The following is a 21,733-nucleotide window of genomic DNA, read 5'->3' on the forward strand; positions in this document are numbered from 1 at the left end:
CTGGAGCAGTGGCTCAAACAGATCCCAGGAACAACAATGTGCAGTTCTAGGCACAGCCAAGATACTGCGCAGAACCCTCAAGCTCCCAGGCCTCTGGTAGAGGACCCGAGCTTGTCTTTAAAAGACAAGAAAAGATATTGCACTGTATATATGTGTCTCTAAACAGAAAGTTCCTAGATGCATTTGTGGTGGGATGCTCTGCCCCCCTCACCTGGAAAATGCTGGCTCCATATGGAGTTCTCCACGCGTTGAGTAGATTGTCTTTTCCTGTACTCACAAACCACTTCCCTGCAAGGAACGAAACAGAACACGGTTAAAACGTATACATTAAAAAGAAAAAGAAAAAAAAATCAACCTGCACCTCCAGCTTTCTTGTATTTTCACTTTGAATGTGGAGAACTTCCCTGGTCAAATTTTTTGTAATATAGAGTTGTCTATATAAATATAGAAGACTATAATGTTTTGTACGTGCACGTAATTTTTTTCTTTTGCTTTAGGTATGACCTCTTAGGTGAACAAATAAATGTTTAAGCCTAACCAATTCAAAACACTGAGAATACTGGTTAGTGGTCCAGAATTTCACCTGTTTGTGTCTAAATCAAGAATTAAACAAGGGAGCTTCATTTGATGTCATTTATGTCCCCCTGACCACGTTGCACTCTTACCACAGTGAGCAAATCTTAGTGAGAGCACACAGCTTTCATGTAGATGGAGTTGGTACTTGTCAGGCTTGGTGACGTGCAGGACCTCTACGTTGCTGTTCTCCATCCCCACAGCTAGCCACTCCCCTGTTGGACAGTAACCCAGAGAGAAGATCTGCAAAAAAGACAAACAGTCCTCTTTTAAATATCTTATTATATTAGATGTTTTTTTGTTTCTTAAGGTTTTGTTGGGTCTAGAGGCCTTTGTTTGACAGGAAAGAGGGTAATGAGAGAGGGGGAAGACATGTGGCAAATGTCGCAAGGCCGGGAGGTGAACCTGAAACTACCGCCAGGAGGACTAAGGCCTCAATACGTGGGTTGTCCTTTGCCCCTGTGCCACCACAGCACCCCAGATCTTATTATACTAGATGATGAATTTCATCATATGTAGTGTTTAAAACATTCAGCATAGTAAAATCAAAAATGTGCTCATGAATATGTTGTATAAATGTGAAAAACCTGTAAAAGACTCATATTTTAGCAGAGAAACAGTGGTTGATAAACTTGCTGAGACTGTAGAACTTTATCAGCCTTATTGCTCCCTGTCTTGTGCTCCATCTCTCTCTCAAATCTCTTTAATGCACACTCACGCCTTCATGTACAAACTGAGGTTGCAAAATGGGTCCTATTCAGGAAAATTGCAATAATGGTCTGTTATTGCTGCATTTCTTCTTACCTGAAAAAAAGTGAATTCAAACTGCAAGTATTATTGGCTTTAAAAGTATTTGAGGGCATGACAAAAATGGTCTGGCCTTTAGTGTGGGTTAAATGCTCTGAACTGAGCTGGTAAATTACTGCAATAAATCAAAAGCACAGACGATAATGACACACTCTGCTATTGGCAGGGACTTGTCCAGTGATGTACAATTTTTACCAGTCTGCAACATTTTTACTTTACAAGTAACAGAAACTACTGGTACAATAAGTTTGGTAATAACCAAGCCTATGTTCCCCCAGTGCAACAGCTTACATTATGAAGGTGGTAGAGGGACTGAGTTTTAAAGAATTATATGGAAATATAAGCTTAAAAGAGGTTAATAAAAATATTTAAGACAGTATACGTATTGCTTTGGTGTTTCTTGCAAACCTGGGAAGTAAAGTCGTGTTGTTGCAGCTGCCGTCCCTCTCTCAGATCCCAAGACCGAACGGTGTTATCCAGACCTCCAGTCCAAAGTTTAGTTCCGTCATTAGAGATGTCTATACAACTGGCTCCATCTGTATGGCCCTGAAACTGCCTGCAGAGAGTCATGCACAAATACACCCATATTATTTAACAATAAGTAGTAGAAACAAAAAGTAGTTCATGAACATCCAAAAATAACAGCAGGTGTGTGGTTTCTGGAACATAACTCAGTCCAGTTGGGTTGAATTAGAACAGATGTTGTAAGCCAGCCCTTCTTGTCCCACATCAGTGTCTGACCTCACAAATGCACTTTAGGAAGAATGTGGAAAAACTCCAATAAACACACTCAGATAAAGATGTAAATGCTACAAATGGTGGGCTGACGTAATATTAGCGATGCAGAATGGATGTCACTCAATTGTGACAGAGTATTAGGGCCATATAAAGAAAAATTTAAAAACCTAAAATTATGAGAATGATGTCATAAAATTATCAAAATAAACTAATGAGAATAAAGTCATAATATTACAAGAATGAAGTCACAGTATTACAAAAATAAAATTAAAATTTTACGAGAAAAAAGTAAAAAAAAATACAAGAATAAAGTCATAATATGTTGAGAATAAACTTTATTCTTGTAATATTATGACTTTATTCTCATACTATTTCAATTTTATTCTCACATGACTATTTTCACGATATGACTTAATTTTTTGCAATTTTATTACTTCATTCTCATAATTAAAAAAATAAATAAATATTTCATTAGTGTGGCCCTAAAACTCTGTCATACTCAAGTTCATGTGTTCACTCAAGGAAATACAATCACTACATTACCAATCTGTAGCCACCTACCGAACCAAAGTCTGGTTGTGAAGATCCCAGACAGCTATGTTTCCATCAGAGCAGCAGGAAAAGCAGACCTTGGAGTCAGGGCTGATGGCCAAAGCATAACAGGCTGGTGCGGATGAAGTCAGTTCTGCTTTGATACGAGGAGTTGGTGTAGCCAAATCCCATATTGACAAAGTGCTCGCCTCGCCCCCGACAATTAGCGTCCGTCCATCCGGAAGCAAGCGGCATGAGCGGATGTAGTTATCCCTGTTCTGAAGCAACAGAAAAAAACACTGTATAACATGCACTTACTGACACCGTCTGGAATATAAGGATCAAGGCACAGGTCTTACAAGGCAGTCCAGCTGGGAAACAGGGGTCTTGTTACCCGGATGACTGATATCCCACACCTTCACACAGCCTTTGCCCCCGGTATAGACATGACGAGTCGGGTTACTGATGGTGACAGCACACACCACCTCTCCATGGCTGAGAGTATTGATCTGTCGTGCATGGCGTGGGATGCCAGGGCCGATCAAAGCATCTGGAGGAAAAGGCACAGGCTGCATTTGTCCGTCAGCGCTCACATGAAAGGAATAAGCTCTGGAGGGGACAAAGAGTGGCAAAGAAATAAGAAAGAGAGTGAAATGAAAGGATAACGACAAAATCAGGTGTCTTTCTTGGTGTGTCTCTGACATTAACAACTGAGGTGAGGAAACCTACGGTTTTCCACCAGGAATTCCTGACAGGTTGGGAGGAAGCCCTGGGACACGGATGTGATGGTGAGGATCAAATCCCACCTAAACAAAGCAAGAGGACGACAGTTCAACTACACACCGCTGTGAAATGCTTTTGTTACATGAGTCATCTCTAATTAAAGCAGAGCTGCTTGAAAAATGTGATAATGAAGCTTAAGAGAGAACAATGCTAGAATTGTTAGAAGCAACAATTCTTAAAAAAAAGTCAAAGCTGGGAACTAAAGAAAAATATTTGAAGAGTTAGATAAGCAGGCAAATTTTATGTTAACAATTAATTCTAGATATTTAAATCACTTTTTCAATGTTAAACAGATTTTACTATCACTTCATTTACGGTAAGGTGATGTAAATGGACAACAGAGACATTGTCATAGTAACATTAATGCCCAATTCGAATCATTATAAAAAAAAACACTTGAAATTATTCTGTCAAATCTAAGGAAAACTTCAGATTAGGAGGACTTCTGTAGAACTCGAGAAATGCTTTCTACCACTCTCTTTCTTTGCTTTTTTTATTTTTTTAAGGAGATTTTTTCTTTTCTTTCAAATAGAAAATTTTAGCTCTCTTTAAAGGTTAAAGCAGTTCTTTTCTGTTTGTGTTGTTAGTAAGACTGACTGCTCTCTCGCGGTCGGTGACCTTCACTCTACGGCCAGCAGCACACTACAAGATTTTAAGTCAAATTTTTACATCGAAGACAAACACTGGAGGTTGCAGACAAAACTCTGAGATCTACCAGGGAATATCTGAGGTCAATCCGATATCAGGAGATCTGGCAGAAGGCTTTCAAAAATCATCATCAGTGAGGTTTGAGTAGACAAGTTAAAGAACCTACCAAGTATCTACCAAGCCTGATGTAAGCAGATCAAACAGCAGCACTAAGCAGAAAACTGTGAAAAGCTTGCTTGAATAAAGCGAAACATTTTAATAATGATTGTTTCATTTTCTGTTAACTCAATATTTTAGCTCAAATTGATTCAAATAGTGTCTCCGTTATTTTGCATGTTTCTGTTTTGAACATGATCACAGATGTGTGTTTCTGTGAAAGTCCTGGTACCACTTGCGTGCGTCCATATGCCGCCACGGCAGCGGCGGCCACTGCGCTCATCTGTGGGGAGATGTTGTGCAGGCCGGAGTAGGCGGCGCTCGCTCCACTCAGCTCTCCGTTCATGCCGGGGTGAGGAACCATTCCGAACGGTCCGGGGTACGAGCAGGGCACTGCGAGCGGCGTCCGGAGACCGGAAGCTGGAAGACAACGAAGGCAGAAGTTACGATGGTTCCTGAAACAGTGTGAGGACAGGCACAAATTCCTTAGTAGACTTAGACTTACTTTATTGTCGTTGCACAGACACAACAGTGAATTTGGCAACAAAATGTTGTTGCTTGGCTACCAGAATACACAGAGAAAGTGTGGCTATATATGCATACACACATATACACACATACATACAAGTATTACTGGTGCAGATACAGGCAAAAAAGAAGAAAAGAAAACTAGAATAAATATATACATAAAATAATACATTGCTAAATATATATATATATATATATATATATATATATATATATATATATGTGTATGTATATATATATTCTCTTCATTGAGTATGAAAACATTACGAAAAATATTTTAAAAGCATGATTAAAATTGAGGTTTTGATTAGAAATATTAATTAAAACAAACAAAAGAACATGGTCTACTTCTTCAGATACAGAAATGTGTCAATATGTTTTTTTTTGTATTTTGAAATATAACATGTAGAAATGACATAAGAATTATGAAAGATCATTTAAACATCTTGCTCAAAATTTAGCATTGTCTAAGAAAATAAGTATACTGGAAACATTACAATGTTCAAACTGTCTGTACTCGAATCTGAGGAAGGCTTATTGGTATTTAAAGTTCTTTGTGATTCCTTTTGACTTCCATGCTTCTCGTTGCTGTAAAGATGCTTTACGACCGGCTACGATCAGGACTGACCCAGCAGCTCGGCTCCTGTGGGTTTACTCGGTGCAGGCCTCAGGCCAGGGGTGGAGGTGCTGCTGGGTGTGGGAGCCTCAGAACGGGAGGTTGGGGTGCTGGACTTAGACACAGGGGTTGTAGATTTTTCATTCTAAATCCAAAATACCAACAAAAGAAGAGCAAATGTAAATTTACATCTAGAAAGGATGCAAAGCAATTCACAACCTAAGTAGGAACAATAAGGATATGCCAAAATTAGGTTTTTGTTCTCAGCACTTTTTCTTAATTACGAAACCCACAAACAAAACAAGTATACTAAAATGTCTACTTATTTAGTTTAAGTATCAGGACATATCATAGCTCTGAAGTTCTAAAACTTTTCAAATCCAACTCTACTACATGACAGATACAGTAAAGATTTTTGAAGCAAACATGAATCTTAAATGGAGATGCTGTAAGAAAGTAAACAAGAGCTATAAACTCAAGTTGTAGAGCCACTTTTTTTGAGGTGTGCAGATTTGTTTTTGCACAACTCAGATAAGGTCCCATCACTTCAATTGGGTCTAGACTTCATTTATTTGACTGTAAAATCATTTAACCTGGTGGAGTCCAGAAAGCATTTATTATATCCTGATGCATTAAGATATTTATCATCAGAACATTTCTTCATACTTTACTTACAATGACTCGCTTGAACGTTTACACTGATATAAATGTCTTAAAACAGAATTTAATCAGATGAAAAGGCGATAATCTCCCAAATGACTCACCAAATTAATCTCTTTGGACTTGGATGAAGGTGTGCTGCTGGAGGAGGCGATAGATGAAGGACTCAGGGGGGCGTCTTTCTTTAGCAGGCGACTTTTGTCCAATCCGTTCTCCCGAGGAGAGTGGGCGGGACTTCCTCTAGGAGACGTAGGATCCTGAGGTGGGTGAGCCCAGATGTTTTCAAAGAAACAAGGTTACATGTTTAACAGATGAACAAAAAATATGGCATCTTAAGAATAAAAAGCTTCCTGGTACCTCATTGGAGACGTCCACTACCAAGTTGTCGTCACTCTTTTCTCCATCACTTTCCTGGGATTCACACAGAAATGTAGCTTACATTTTTGAAAACTGAATGAAATAGAATATATTTATTTCATTCAAATATTGTGAGTAAAATGGCCTCACAATATTTTCCAATCAGTCTGCTCTAACTCTTTGTCTTTGACAACATAAGAAAACATAAAGGACAAATTGAAAGCTAGTGGCTTGACATGTTAATCTGCTTTTCATCTCCCAAGCTTTTCTCTATTTCTTTCCTCGGCTCTTCTAAACAAAGTATAGTAAAAACAGACTCAAGAACTGAGATAAATTTTCCAATTTTTTCTTGCAGTGATAAAATATTTAATCATACATCTCCTCCACTGCCCAGAGTCGGAGGGTTTAAGCTCATCACTCACATAGCGGCTGGAGGTCAGTTCCTTGTCATCCGTCTTCTGCTTCTTGCTCTCGGATGAAAAATCGCTGGAACTCCGATGTTTCTCTCCAGCCCGGAAACTGGCTGATGGAGACACGGATGAACTCTGAAGCAGAAAACAAACATGTTAAACTAATTTGAGCAGCAATTTCTGTTATCACTTATAAATCAGATGTCTGTAGAATAAAACATGATATAGTAATTCTTCTTGATGGATTTTAAATCAAATTTCTAAAGCTTAAAAGTAGATAATTTTAACTGAAAATATTTTATGTATTCAACACTTAGTTTTAGACTAAGGTAATTTATCCATGCACCAGAATAAGACTAAATCAGTTTATATTTTGAATGAAACAATCAAAAAATTTAACTTTTACTGAGACAGATAAGGCAGTGAAAGACAGTTATAGATAATCGTAGCGTAACTCATACAACTGGACAAATTATCTACAATTTCTTCTCCAAATCAGATCTGTTGTCACCAAAAGCAGCTTTTAATAGCTCTAAAACACTAACATGAAAATATGGAGCTCCTGATAGTTATAGCACTCCTGCTAAAACACCATAAAACAAATCCACATATGTACATTTAATCTGAGTCTATTTAAACTATTGAGTAGAAAAAATTTTAATTGATTGGAGCATCTAGCAACTGTTCATTTGTAATCAACAACTTCATGTTTCCTTTAGGATAACTATGACATGGCAAAGGCACCCAGCTGTTCTTTATTTTAGTTGTTTTTCTGGACAACAACCCAATTTTATTCTGCCACTGCGAATAAAACGAGAACGGTCAGGAAGACAAAAATAAATAAAAAAATCTCCAAAGCTCATTTTTGGAGAGCAGCTGCAAATTATGTGTTAGATTATACCACTGAAATAAAATAAATGAGCTGACGATAGCTTCACGACTGATTAAGGTGAATTAATGAATGCTTTGGGTTTTTATTTTAAGAGGTGTTGGTTACTGATCCCCTTTGCAATTTTTTGCAAAAGCAGATTAAACTAAAATTCCAGTCAAAGCACACTTTTTACATGTTTAGCTAAGGCAGTTTCTGGGTTTAAAAAGGACATTGAATGTACTGTAAAATTAAAAGTGTGTCTCTCCCACATGCTTTACATCTTTCCCTTAATATCACATTCAAAACGACATGTGGGTTAGTCGCGGCTTCTCCGCCTCATGGTATCAGGGAAGATTCTACGAAATAATTTAAAGATCAACCCTACTATCTGTTGAATACTCCTATTTTATTACAACAAAACAGTGAAGCAGCCTTAACAGAGTGATTGTGCCACTGATGCTGCTTATTCCCAATCGAGCTTTGCATCTTTTAAATATCAATTAATGTTCTTTGAGGAGCAGACGAAGAGATTGCCCCGCTTCCTCTGAATATCTTTGCCCCGTCTCTCCCACATTGGGAGGCGCTGCTCACCCAGAATACACTGGACAGAAAGAAAAAAAATAAAATAAAACAAGACCTTTAGCTCGACCTTTCCACTAACTCACGCCTGTAACCTTTTCACTGCCCTTTGCCGTGCTGCAAGTGTTGATGACAACGATTCTGAGCGGGGGGAAGGGTGAAGCTGCGTGTGTTTGTGTGTGTGTGGAGCACTTGTTCCTGTTTACATTTTAGTCCTCTGGATGTGCAAATAATCTGCAGATATCAGTGTGTGTGTGTGCACGTGTGTGTGTGTGTATGGGCGTGTGTCTCTTCATGAGTGATGGAGGAGCAAGTTGAGCCATCCCTCTCTGTCGCCTCCTTTTCAGGCTGATTAGATTAATTAGCCTGCAAATTAGCTCTTTTCAAAAACATCAAAGCAAATTAATTTTGCTGTGGAGACAAATGAAGGCCCCGCCGGCTGAGCGAGCATTGTAACTGTGACAAAGTCTTCAGTGTGGGTGAGTGAAAGTATTAATTTTCACTGACATCATAATTACATTTACTTCCCGTATCCAATTGATTCTGCGACTCTTGATAATGGTATCTGTAGCCTCTTGTTTCATTTTTCATTCACTTTAGGAATCCTCTCTCTAGGCGTTACTTCAGTGTCAGTCTTGATTAATTCATCCTAACTTCAAACTACGGCTGACATGATTCAGCAACACAATCTATGATGTTGACTAAAATGATCTGTAAAAATTAAAATTTTTAGTCAACATAGGTTTTGTGATTTAATCTGTTTTCTTTTTTAATTCTTAACACATATTAAAAATCCATGTAATGGAGTTTGTTCCCAAAACCAACAGAAAACCTGGAGGAATTTGTTTGATCATGGTTATTGTATAAATCATCACTGTTATCAATATTATTGGAGTTTCGTGAAGATCCTTTGAGAATACGGATAATGTTTCCCCGATGTGGTTTATGCATAATCTTTATTACTATATTGGAAGTTTTGGAAAGTAGTAATAGACTCTCGATTGCAGTACAATTAGCCCAATATATATGATCAGCTGGTTAAAAAGTCCAACAAACTGACAGCAAAATTGCCAACTGGTTAAAGAGTTTGCATTAGCTGCATGGACGGTGACTGCAGGCACCAGGGGAAGTCTGCTAATCCATGCATGCCTTGGCCACATATGTTTTTACTGTATTTTATTTTTAAAACTGCAAAAATAACCAACAAAATTTTTACCATGGCAACCACTAAAGTTGGTAATAATGTCATCCCTAAATGTGACTTTGTTACTTGGTGACAGACGGACCCTTTAAGAGCCGCTCAGAAAAGCAACCGTGTACATCAAAGGCTACACAGAGCAAGCAGTCATACATTCTGCACAAATTAGTCCGTTTCATTTCTGTCTCCACATTTTGTCACACACTTTGATAAGACATTCAATTAGATATGGAGTAGAGGTGTCTCTGGGTCTCACCACAGCCACTAACCCTGCAAATACGCATCACAGATGTGCCAGTTAGCCTCACCTAGAACTGTCCCTTGAATCAACGGCCCGCATTTTCCCCCAAAGCTGAGCAGGGACCATGCACGGCCGCGGACTGTATTTGTTGCTCCGGCAATGAGCGCATGCTGGCTTTTATCCCCAAACGGCAGGATGCTAATGTAGATTTAATACACCACACAATGATCTTTGATGGAGGAGAGCAACCCAATGCGTAAAAATGTGAGACAGAGGGGTTACTGCCCGGGCTGAAATGTTTAAGCTGTGACCAGCGGTCCAATTATATTTATTTTTCTTTGATTAACAGCTCAGATGGTCGCTCACCCAATTAGGCAGCAAAATATCCACTTTTTTGTTTCTCACCTTTATTCTGCACAAAGTTCTGCACAAACCCAGAGGCTTTTGAAGTCTGGGTGGTAGTTATTTGGTTTAATCCATCTCTCTTGGCCTGTTCATTTGTTTCTTTCTCTGCAGCCAGCCCAGCATGGAAGGCGAGGCGACACGCTGCAGTCAGAGTTTTATAAAAGAGCATCCCAGCACTGACAAAGAGAAATGGACTGTGGCTGCAAAGCTTGTTTGCAAGCAAAAATAAAATGAGACAGAATATAACAAAAATCTCAAAAGTAAGTTGCATATCGCAGTTTCCACACAAGCAAAAAGCTGTAATGTGCTCCAGTAGAGACACGCAGAGAAATCAGCTGGTGACAAGAATTAGATGGTTTTTAGTTTGATTGGATCAAACAGGTGATCGGTGTGATACTTTTCCAATCAGTAAATTAACTTTATCTAATAACTGCCACATGAAACTGTCAGCATCACTCTGTATTTTTGGACCTACTTTTTGTATCAGTTAGGGATAGAAACATGATTTATTTCTGTAGTACATAATAATCACCTTTAATTTGGAGATTAAATGTTTCACATGAAGTTTAAAATGAAAGCTTCTCATCAATAATTAATCCCAGATAAATAACCAGTGACCCTCGTAATAAATTTACCTCCCCTTCTTATTGGGGAGATGCTCTCAGCGAACAGATGAATTTGAAAAAAGCATTTCACCATTTCAAACAAATGTTAGTGGCTCAAGAAAATCTGCACTTCATCAAAAGGAGCCTGTAGAAATGTAGATCCCTGTGCAGTTCAATAAGAACAGTAAATCGCACAATCATCTGCATAAAACTGACAAATTTGTCTTTGACAAATTGTGATTAACATGAACCCTATGACTGATCTTTGATGTACTCCTTTTTTAATCTTAACAAAACAGGAATTTGCCCCAGCCATTTGAACACATTGTGTCCTATTAGCCAAGTAATCTGCAAACCAGTAAGATGCTTCATTAGAGATGCTTATGTTGAGAAGAATATTTAGCTAAATACTTTGGTCCACAGTGTCAAATGATTTACAAATTTAGAAACTTTGTGATGAGGCAGCCAGTTTTAGTCTACATAACTCAGACTGAATGGGAATATTGCAAATACCTCATAATCAACTCAATGATGTAAATAATCGAACCCTGAACCAACTATTACCCTCACACTCATTTCTACCAGCAGCAACAAACGCTCTCAGAAGGCTCTGTCCTTGAACACACCATGACTGTTTAATTGACTGCCTGTACGGGTTACAATAGGTCTGCAGACGCACGTGCTGCAGCTCGCTTCATACCCACACACCTTTATCGGAGTGTGAGGACCTAATTCCAAGGACATCAAGGCACAGATGTTCATGCAATTCACACAAACTGTACTCTGTGGACTGTAGCCAAGGCAACGGCAGATCACTGACAAACGGCTTATTGGTTTCATGGAGTGACTGTTGGCCGCAGTGTCAAAGAGCATCTCTGTGTGTTTGTGTATGTGTGTGAGGGAGATTTCTCACTGAGCGCTAATGAAAGGAATTTATCATTCTGGCCGCTCCGTCTTTATCGCTAATTTCTGATGACCTCAGAAACACAGCCACACGCATGTTCACGCATATGTGCGTGCTCACATACACCTACTAATTACAGCAGTAATGATGCGTGTGTGCGCGTGTGTGTGCGTGTGTGTGTGTGTGTTGGTTGAGGATCTGCTACATGGTGGGCAGGAGATAACATATTAAAACATTAAAGAAAATTCCTTTAAATCGGAAAAGGCACACACACACAAACACACGCGCAATTTCTCTAAACTGTGTGTTCAAGCATGTGAGCTCAGCTTGCTCACATAAAGACATGCTAATCTGCTCACTGAGTATTCAACAAGCCAAATGTTTTCCTTTGGGGGGTGGGGTCTGTGCCGCTTAAGGGACTAATTTACCACACTCACTGGATGTAACCATGATCTGTTCCTGAACTCCTTCGTTTTTAGCTTCTGCTCGGCTTCTGTCGTAACTTATATTTTAGTTTTTAAAAGCACATTTTTGAATATATACATTTTGAAAAATTATTCAATGGATAAGAAGAAGCTTAAAACTTCATTCAGATCTAGAAATGTGTAACAATTACTGGATAAAGCTAACCATTTTGTAATGCAGAAAAATTTGCTTCTCGTACTGATTTAGTCCGATTCAGTGTCAGAAAGTGAGTCAGAAAGGATTATGCGCTCAAATGTAGCCTGGACGTCCTTCAGACATACTGGTTGATCATCGCAAATGAAGATACAGTAAATCTTTGAGCTCTGGATGGTTCTTGTTATGAGGATAATAAAGACTGAAAGGACTTACCTTAACTGAATCTCTGTCTGAGGAGGTGAAAGGCAAGAGAGAGAGGGAAAGAGAGAGAGACACAGAGAGAGAAATATACTTAATAAAATATTCAAACACTAAAGCAAAACTGACATAGACCCATATTAAACAACCACATCAGAGTACTACAGCAGAAGTTCCCAATTTGTGGGGCGCGCCCCCTGGGGGGGGCGCCGTGCCATTGCAGGAGGGGTGGCGCGGGAAGCCGTCTGGATGAAAAAAAAAAAAAAAAACATGAACGCTGTATGCTCTGGGTTTTTACCTTAGAGTGGCCAACTCTCTGTTATTCCTCTGTCAATTTGATACAGTAGAGGCTTCCACACTTCCCATATCTGTGTGCTCTGTCACTTTTATCAGCAGTTAAAACTGTTTAATCCGTTGTTAACATATCGAAACCTGTTTTTCCGAGCTGCCTTTAAACGCTACGACGCTCGCGCTGGGTTTACGCCTGTGCGGCAGTGAAGGAGACCTGCTGCTGCTGTACGGAGCTACGCAGGTGTGTTAGAATCATGGCACCAAACCAGCAAAACGCAAAGAACTTTTCACAGTTTTTCCCCCAAACTAACTGACTGAGTTGAGTAATGCTGTTGGATGCAGGTAATGTTAGTTCAGATTGCATTTTTATTGATTCTTCTGCTAATGCATGTGAGTCCTTGCTTCATTAGCTCATGTTAACTGTTCTACAGGGTCAACTGCTCGAATGCACAGTAAAAAAAAAAAAAAACCCTCACAGCCTTGTTACAACAAAATAATTAAGTGGTGGCATGCACCGTTTCTATCATATACACACAAGCATATCTACTCCGTGAACAGTAATTAAATACTCCAGCTGGAAATCAGATCAGAGAAGAATAAAAGCTGATCTCGGTGCAGAAAACAAAAAGGGCAACATGGTGGTTTTTGCCTTCCTAACAGGCAAATTAAAATTACTTGCTGTTGGATCTGTGTTTAAACAGTTATACCTGCTGGTCATTAGGGGAACTAAATATGAAGAAGCAACAGACGCCTGTAGATAGCAGGAGCATGCAGTGATATGATTATCAAAACATGTGAAACAGTGTTAGGATTATTTTTAAAACCCTATCATGTTTCAAAGTCTCTCAGCTTTCATATATTTTTCAAGCATTTAAACAGTCAGAAATTATAATGTTAATCTAAACTGACATAAACCACAAAAAAGAAGCGCCTGATTTAATGTGAGGCCATGTGAAAGAAATGATAAGCCACTGCATATGACAGAATAAGTGGAAATTATAAGGCTAATTAAAACAGATGTTCTCTGAAAGTTACTCATCGTTAGACCCGCCCAGAGCCAGACTTGCCTCTCGTGTGCTCACTGTTGTTCTCGTGGTGTTTCCTCTCATCCTTAAGTGGCAGCTGGTGACTCAAAGCTGATGACAGAGCCAGCAGGCTGGCAGTACTGGCACCGGGGGGCAGAGGGGGCTGCAGGCCTGCTGGATGGGGGGTGAGCGGGACCGGAATGGCGTGGCCATGGGAGAGGTGCTGAGCCTGGAGCTGCTGCTGCTGATCCACATACGGACACACAGGTTACAGTTTGTATGTGGGAATGGAAATGCTCAAAAGTGGCAGCATCTGAAGCACTTTCACTCTAGCTTGAACTTCGGTGCGCAGAAGGAAAGCTTGATTCCCTCAAAATGTGGAATAGATTTTAAGTAATCGTTGAAAAAAACTTTTTTACAGATCATTTTGAGCAACAGATCTCTTTAAATGCCATATTGAGAAGATTTCAGAGAGAATCATCAAGTATTACACCCAAAAAATGAGATTAAAATGTATTATTTTGAGTTAGATTTAAAATAAATTCTTATAGTTGAAGTCAACCCTGAGTCCTGTTTTCCTTGCTGACATTCTCATCCAAATTAAAACACTATCTGAATCTTACTTATTGATTTTGTCTGCATGTGTGTGTGTGTGTGTGTGTGTGTGTGTGTGTGTGTGTGTGTGTGTGTGTGTGTGTGTTAAACTCACTCCTATGATGGCGTTGAGTTCAGCCATGGTGACCTGCTTGGCTCTTTCCACAGCCTGCACCACTTGCTGCTGGTGCTGATGGACAGAAAGGAAATATCAGCAGCAGATTGAGTGAGAAATATTTCCTTAAAGAAGAAAATTAGATTTTTAAAAACATTGGGAGAATCTGAGAAACAAACTTTTACTGACACTAATTACACTACTCTAAATGAGAACATAATTTAGAAACTAAGAAACAAGCTGGTTCAAAAGACTTAAACTAGCAAATGAAACCACTGACTCCACGGGAAATAGTTTAATAGGGTAATAAATTTTTATGTAAAATGAGGGTCAATTACTAATGGAGTTCAAAGTAATCTCCCTTTGTTTTACAACGACATGAACAGCTATAAAATAAAATGGTGACCACTAGAATTAATCTACATTTGTGCTCCTTTGGCTTCACATTCAAGGGATTTTAAGAGCCCTTGAATATTTTATTAAAGAAATACTTTTATTATCATTATTATTATTATTATTAAGACTCTTACCTGTCCAGTCATAGTAAGTGTCTGAAATAAAGTAAAGTGGTTCAAAAAGCAATAAAATTCCATTCACTTGAAGATTTTTGCCCTTTGAACATTGGATTGTGTCTCAACACTTTGTTGAGACAGAATAATATAGAATATGAGATAATTTGTGAAAAAAAAAATAAATCAAGCTTCTCAGCCTTCTCCCTTTGGTCCTACTGCCATCTGCAAAAACACACAAAATGCATCGCTCCTAGTCAGAAACCACCAATCAGAGGCAGGAGGAGGGCGTTAGCACTGCCAATCAAGCTGGTGTATGCTCTGCACACGTCAACCCCCTTGATCTCTGCTAAGTGAAGAGAAGCCTCCTGCGAATTCACAGGCTAGTAATCAAGACCACAGTTGATGGCGGATGAACAGTTGCAACTGGAAGTTGTTTCTACACCGTAAACACTTTGCACATCTCTTGAGCCACAAAAGAAATGACAAATCAAACTAGTCAAAAAAAGCAACATCAATAGACAGTTGTGATGTATAAACTAAATGAGTTCCTCTCCCTTTGTTTTGAGGTGATTCTGTTTTGACAAACTAACGGTGACGTTTCTCTCTGATCCTTTGGTATGAGGGACAGCCTGAAGCTTTGCTTTTAGGAGTTCATTCCTTATGATTAAATGTTGCCTTACATTTCCTGTAAAGTTAAATATTTGCTTCTCAACTGAATCCTGAACACAGTTTACTTGCGCGTTTAGTTGCTGGAGCATCTGACATGTTTCCAAACAAAATAGCTGCCAAACCTTCATCACATTAACAGACATTTTTGTGGAGAGACAGAGACAGTTAGGAAGAGGGAGACAGCAAGCAGTACAAAGTCACAGAAAGGGTACAGAGAGAGGAAGGCAGATGCAGACAGTCAGAAAGAGCAGGAAGATTCATCCAGGAGCGCAGAACATCAAAGTAAAGCAGAGATGAAAGAGCTTATCAGGTGTGGAAATGAACCTGACCATCGAGTTCAGCTACACGTCGGCTCCCAAAGTCTAACCTACCAGAACGTGACATGCACACAAGTAAAGATCCAAAACTCTGATAAATACTTTCAAACAGATTTTGTGACGTTCTCATCTCCTCTTCCAATAACTACGAGCCTGAAATGGGCATTATTAACTAAAATCTTATAAATAATCTTTTTTTATTATCTAAGCCCATGCAAAACTGGGATATTTGTGGAAAATTTCTTGATCTTTTGGAAACAGAACTGTACAAACATCATTCAGTATTCAAATAGTCACACCACTTTCCACATCGTGCCAAGTGGCAACTACAAACTTTGATGTGATTTTTGCTGCAATTACAGCAGCAAGTCTTTAAGGATATCGCTCTGCGAGCTGGGAACATCTGAAGACTGAAATCCTTGCCCAGTAGCTCAGATCAGTCAGATCGGAAGAAGCATCAGTTTTCATGTTCAGCTGCAAATTCTTAAATGGATTCAGTTTTGGACTTTGACTGGGCCATTCTAACACAGGAATATGAAGAACGCTATGCCAGTTTTCTTTAAAAATATATGCACTGTATTGAACGCACTGGATGTCTCTGTTTTTGGCAAACTTGAATGTGTGAAAATTCAACCCTACATTTTGGCTGCACACTGAACTCCTCTGACCTAGTATCTTGGCCAAAAAGTTCATTTGCTGCCTCATCTGACCAGAGAACAATTTCCAGCTCGTTTTCCATGTCTCTTACATTGTTGTGGCTTTCTCTCAACAATGCCTGTCAATACATAAAAGTCGGTGGTCCTGTCAACAGATTCTCCCACTGAGCTGTGGATCTGTGCAGCTCCTCCAGAGTTACCACAGGCAGCTTTTCTCATTCATGCTCTCCTTCTCAGACATTTTGGTTTAGTGAGAAAATCATAACAAGCTGTTTTGTTTTTTTTTTCTGTTAGTGTACTACACTTTGAAAGGGTATGTATAATTTTGTAAAGTACTGTAGGCTTAGTTTTTCCAGTTTTAGTTTTCTGCCGAACCTATGTAGAGTCAAGATGTTTAAATGTTGGGATACGTCTTCGGTCTAAGCAGAGGTAAAGAGCAGATTCTGCCCACATAAGAATGTTGCTTTGAGTTGTGGGAAACAAGGAAGTGTAGAGATAGTCTGAGTAGAACTGTACTAACCAATGCTTAGGAAGAGTGCAATTTGTAGCAACACAGATGAAAATTCAAAGTATATTGGGGAACAATGTAAAAAGGTGACAGGTATGAAAATAAAAACAAAGATTCAACATACCTGATCTCATTTCCTGCATAATAACGATGATATGCAGCGGCATTGTGGTACATTTCATATGCACACAGACAGCTAGGCTGTGCACCAACACAAAGCAGCTTCCTCTCCCTGCCTCCCCTCTCTGTGGGCCTGAGGGCTGTGTAGAAGCACCACAGTCTAATGCCATTATTCCTAATCCATCCTAAAGCCTCCTAATCCATGGCTAATCTGGAGGAGAGCTTTCGGAGTCCAAACTCACTCGTTCCTGCTGTTCCCACCCCTCAACACAACACACACAGAGTTTGTTACTTCCTTAGAGGGAGGATTTATCACCGCAACACACACGCGCGCACACACACCTTAAGAATGGATAATAAACACAGTGTATAAAGCACACGTTTCACACCCACCACTGTAGATGCACACAAGTGAAATGTATTTTAACAAAAAAAAAGTATTTTCTTTCACGCACACTTCACTGCTGGCTCCTGCATATGTTAGTGGGAGACATTTGATAAGTTCACAGTATATCTGCCTATCCTGAGCAGGGAGGATTAGCCCAGGATAATCTGCGTGTTTGCGTGTACATTTATGTGTGTGTCTGTGTATTTTTCTCTTTTTGCCTCAGAATCCTCCGCAGAATTCTCCCCCAATCGTTTCTTCTCCCTCCCATTCTTTCTCTCACCCACCTCTTCCTTAACTCCCTGTGACAGGCATTTTTGACTCTTACCTCTTGAGAGAGGAAGGGAATGACTTGGGCACAGATTGCATTCAGTCGCTTGACGATCTCCGCCTGTAAGACAGAGGGGTGGGTGCAGCGAAAACAATCAACATCAAATTCAACAGGAGACAAGAAGGCGTCCTCTTCATTTAAAGTTCAGCTGATGAGATCACTGAGNTTTGTGAACAGGAGCCCATATTGCTGAATAGTCACNTTGGAAACCCGAGTCTAGCACACAGCTAAGTATGAATGGTATTTAGAGGATGGATTAATCTCTAAGAGACATTCAGAAAAAGATGAAAAACTCCTTTTACCATTTAACTACTGCTTTGGGAGGATTGACTCTATATTAAGCTGCAAAAAGCACAAAAATCTCACGTTATTAGTCACTTTAGGAGTTGTTGTTGTTGTTGGGTAGCCCCTCTTCTCTCTGCAAGAGCACGATCTAACACAAAAACATCACCTAGAACATCGATTGTCCTTGCAAGGTTGCATCAGGTATTCAATATATTTTTCCTGCATGTAGTGTGTTGTGGGGTTTACCTGCTTCAGTTATGTGTAGCACCACATGGTGTTTTGCTTCAATATGTTTGTTGTTTGCTAAAAGTGACAGGAGTTCATTTAGCCTCCTGTCAAAACCCTTCTGGAGCTGCGTAGAGGACATTGGAGCATCTTCAGATGCAAACCATGAAAATCCCAACTTTAAATAATCACAGTCATACTTCCTTCCTTTTCTTTCGTTTATTGCTCAACCCAAACTCTCTTTGTACTCACAGTAGCTTTAGATACTAATATTCTATTTATTTTGTTTCTGGAATGTAGGCTTGATGAAGTTGGCTAAATGTCTGCAGTTATTTTTCCCAGTTTATACAAAAAGCGGTTGTTTTAATTTTAATATTGACCAATAGAATCAGAACTAGAATTGTTTACATAATCAAACATCTGTGGGTTAAGTAATCATTGAGGTATTTTAGTAAAATGTTGTAAGACAAAACAACTCGGATAGTTTTGTCCTTTTCACAACTCTTGTTATGTGAAGGGCAAAACGAACAATTAAGAGAAAAAAAGAAGACAATGTAGCACATTGTCTTCTTCGTTTTAGTTACGAATGAGTAACAGTCACCAAAAAAAAAAAAAAGAAAACACACTGTTCACCAATGTGATGAAAATAGAAACGCAAACTGAGACAAAGGAAAACCTTTCACTAAAGATTTGGATTGGGTGTCATGATCAGCTGAATATAAATAGGAGTGTAAATGTTTACATCCAAGTGTGCGCATTTTTCTGTGCAGAAAAAAAAACAACAACTATGATTTACCACAGACAAAATACACAACCACTGCAATTATCATCATATTCATAAGATGCACCGCCCAAATTATTGCAGTTGGCACTACTGCAAATACCATCATTAAGTTGTCTTTGAAACTGTAAAAGCCTCTAGAGGAGAATCTGTGTGCACTAGAAATACTGTAGTGCACACATATAAACAGACATCATGAATGATGAGGGATGAAGCTTTCATCTGCTCCATTTTTATGAAATAATGTTAACACTCCCTACATTTTCACCCTTTCAAAGTCAAGTGCATTTTCATCAGAGTACGTGAGCATCATTCCTGAGTTGGAGCAATCCATCTTTGGCCTTGAAATCCAGCTGTCGCCTTTTTTGCAATCAAGGTGTTCTGTGTTACCTTAGCAGCTCTGAATGTATTAAATATCAACACTTAGCGAGTGCACACTGGTTTCAGCACCTTTTAGACTCACAAAATATGTCACTAACTGCACAAAAGTAGTAAATTAGAAGTACTGTAGTTGTGTTAAACACTGTTTGCTTTCATGTGAAAGAATTAAAATACCCTTCAACAGCTTGTGTGTTTTTTCCACATATCTGGACATACAGGTAATTAATATACATTTTTAAAAATCTTCAGTAATACAAATTTATATTATGTAAACTTTTAATTGATATTCTAATTTATTAAATAGTGTCACAATCCTTCAGTGTTTGTTTTGATCATTTCCTTGGTGTTCATTTATGTTCTGTATACTGTATATTACCATTTCCAGTCCATTTCAGTGTCAAGAAGGTTGTTGTCATTGTACTTCATTCCTTTGAGTTTAGTTTGTTTTTAGTTTATAATTTGGTTCTGTATACATCTGGATTTAGTTCTCTAAGCTAAACCTTAGTCTTTTCTCTTCGGGTTGTGGTTCCTATTGAATCTTAGTTGACAGCCATTATGATCATGACCAAAAGTGAATGATTACCAACCACTCCTTTATTACTTTTTGCTTAATTCATTAATAACATGTGAATTAGATGGTAATTAACATAATTTAAAAGGTGCCTTATAAAGAGAAATTCACTTCTTAAAATGTTGTCATTTTAGTCAATTTCTTTGGAGCAGCTGTCTAAAAAATGTTTTTATTTTTGCTCCATTAATCAGGTAAATAAATAGCAAATTACCTTTTTCAGAGTCTGCCAAAAGAAGCAGAAGAGGCTACGTCTCTAACCTTGTTTCACGTACATAACCTTTGAAGAGGTGAACTTTGGTATCAGTGGAACCAGACTTCCCCTGAGGCAACGGCAGCAAACCCCCAACGCACACTTAAATAAATCCCTCAGCCAGAAGCGCAAGCAAAGCTACAGCAGACGCATAAACACAACTTTACGAACGCCCAGACACACATCAAGAAGCAAAGGCAACCCCACCTCCCGCCCCCCACAGCCTTCTTTGTATTCATCAGATGTTTTTACTGAACCTGAGGCTTGGCTTTTAAAGATTATACAGCACTTACTTCCTCCAGATCAGGTGGGATATTTTTTTTAACAGGAAGCTGCCTGATCCGCCGTCCCAAAGGGAGTGCTACCAGTGCAACTCAAATCCAAACATAAACAGAGACAAAAGACATGACTAGCCCAGAAACGCATATTAATAGGCAGCTGAGGATGAACATCACATTATTTATTTGTAACACAAACAACGTGGGGCTCCATCTGGACCGGATTTCCTCTTGTGATTAACTTGGATGAAGTATATAGTGGGAATACCTGCAGAATGTGAAGTAATGTGGGAACCGCTGATGGAAAAAAAAAGAGAAAATCTTAATCTATGAAAGTTTTTTCCAGTCCAAAATATATTTTAAAGAAACAATAGCTGATTTTTTTTAAATATAAGACAATGTTGTGGTTTGTTTAATGGTGACCAGTGTGAACTGCGTCCCTACTTTCTAGCGCAGTTTTTTTTTTTTAAATTTGATATTTAATTAATCCAAATGTGTTTGGAAAATGTAATAAATATTTTTAAAAATTCAGAACTTTTATTTGGTCGGTCATCTAGTGGAAATACTTTATCTGTGACAGTCTGGCTAACATCGCTTCCTCCAGTCCTGATCTGTGGAGTAAAACAATGATTAAAAGCATCTTATAATGAAAGGACATTATATTTAAAGGCTCCTGATTTGGACCTTTGACCAAACTGTGGCAGCTGCAGTTTATCATCTTTATCACCCACATATCACCCCCACAGTCAAACATGGTGGTGGTCATTTGGGGCTGCTTTGGTGCTTCAGGACCACTTGCCATAATTGATTGAACTATGAATCTTGATTGAGCTCCGAAGTGGGACAGTTGGTAGTTGCCTTACAGCAAGAATATCCTAAGTTTGAATCCCAGCTAGTGGTCTTTCTGTATGGAGTTCTCCCTGCACATGTGTGGGTTCTCTACAGGTACTCCGACTTCCACCCACAGTCCAGAAACATGACTGTTAGGTGAATTGGTCTTCTCAAAATGC

At 39.0% G+C, this 21,733-nt stretch overlaps 1 protein-coding gene across 3 annotated transcripts in view; it reads right to left on the bottom strand.

The window, feature by feature from the left end:
* Positions 1-21,733, bottom strand: part of LOC106955679 (transducin-like enhancer protein 4) — a 49,257-nt gene that overhangs the window by 7,987 nt on the left and 19,537 nt on the right. For 2 of the 3 annotated variants that reach the window (XM_015045981.1, XM_015045983.1), the window contains exons 5-19: positions 17,950-18,012; positions 14,455-14,529; positions 13,788-13,989; positions 12,445-12,461; positions 6,820-6,942; positions 6,398-6,451; positions 6,145-6,297; positions 5,393-5,525; positions 4,469-4,656; positions 3,379-3,455; positions 3,009-3,258; positions 2,680-2,927; positions 1,789-1,936; positions 666-816; positions 212-288 (exon numbers count right to left, since the gene is read on the bottom strand). In XM_015045981.1, coding sequence (XP_014901467.1) covers positions 212-288; positions 666-816; positions 1,789-1,936; positions 2,680-2,927; positions 3,009-3,258; positions 3,379-3,455; positions 4,469-4,656; positions 5,393-5,525; positions 6,145-6,297; positions 6,398-6,451; positions 6,820-6,942; positions 12,445-12,461; positions 13,788-13,989; positions 14,455-14,529; positions 17,950-18,012 — 1,959 coding nt within the window. The remainder of the gene's footprint in view (positions 1-211; positions 289-665; positions 817-1,788; positions 1,937-2,679; positions 2,928-3,008; positions 3,259-3,378; positions 3,456-4,468; positions 4,657-5,392; positions 5,526-6,144; positions 6,298-6,397; positions 6,452-6,819; positions 6,943-12,444; positions 12,462-13,787; positions 13,990-14,454; positions 14,530-17,949; positions 18,013-21,733) is intronic. The other variant, XM_015045982.1, reaches the window with a different exon arrangement.

The sequence above is a fragment of the Poecilia latipinna genome, unplaced genomic scaffold (assembly GCF_001443285.1).
Source record: "Poecilia latipinna isolate Pla-1442-1.1 unplaced genomic scaffold, P_latipinna-1.0 Scaffold758, whole genome shotgun sequence".
Taxonomy (NCBI): domain Eukaryota; kingdom Metazoa; phylum Chordata; class Actinopteri; order Cyprinodontiformes; family Poeciliidae; genus Poecilia; species Poecilia latipinna.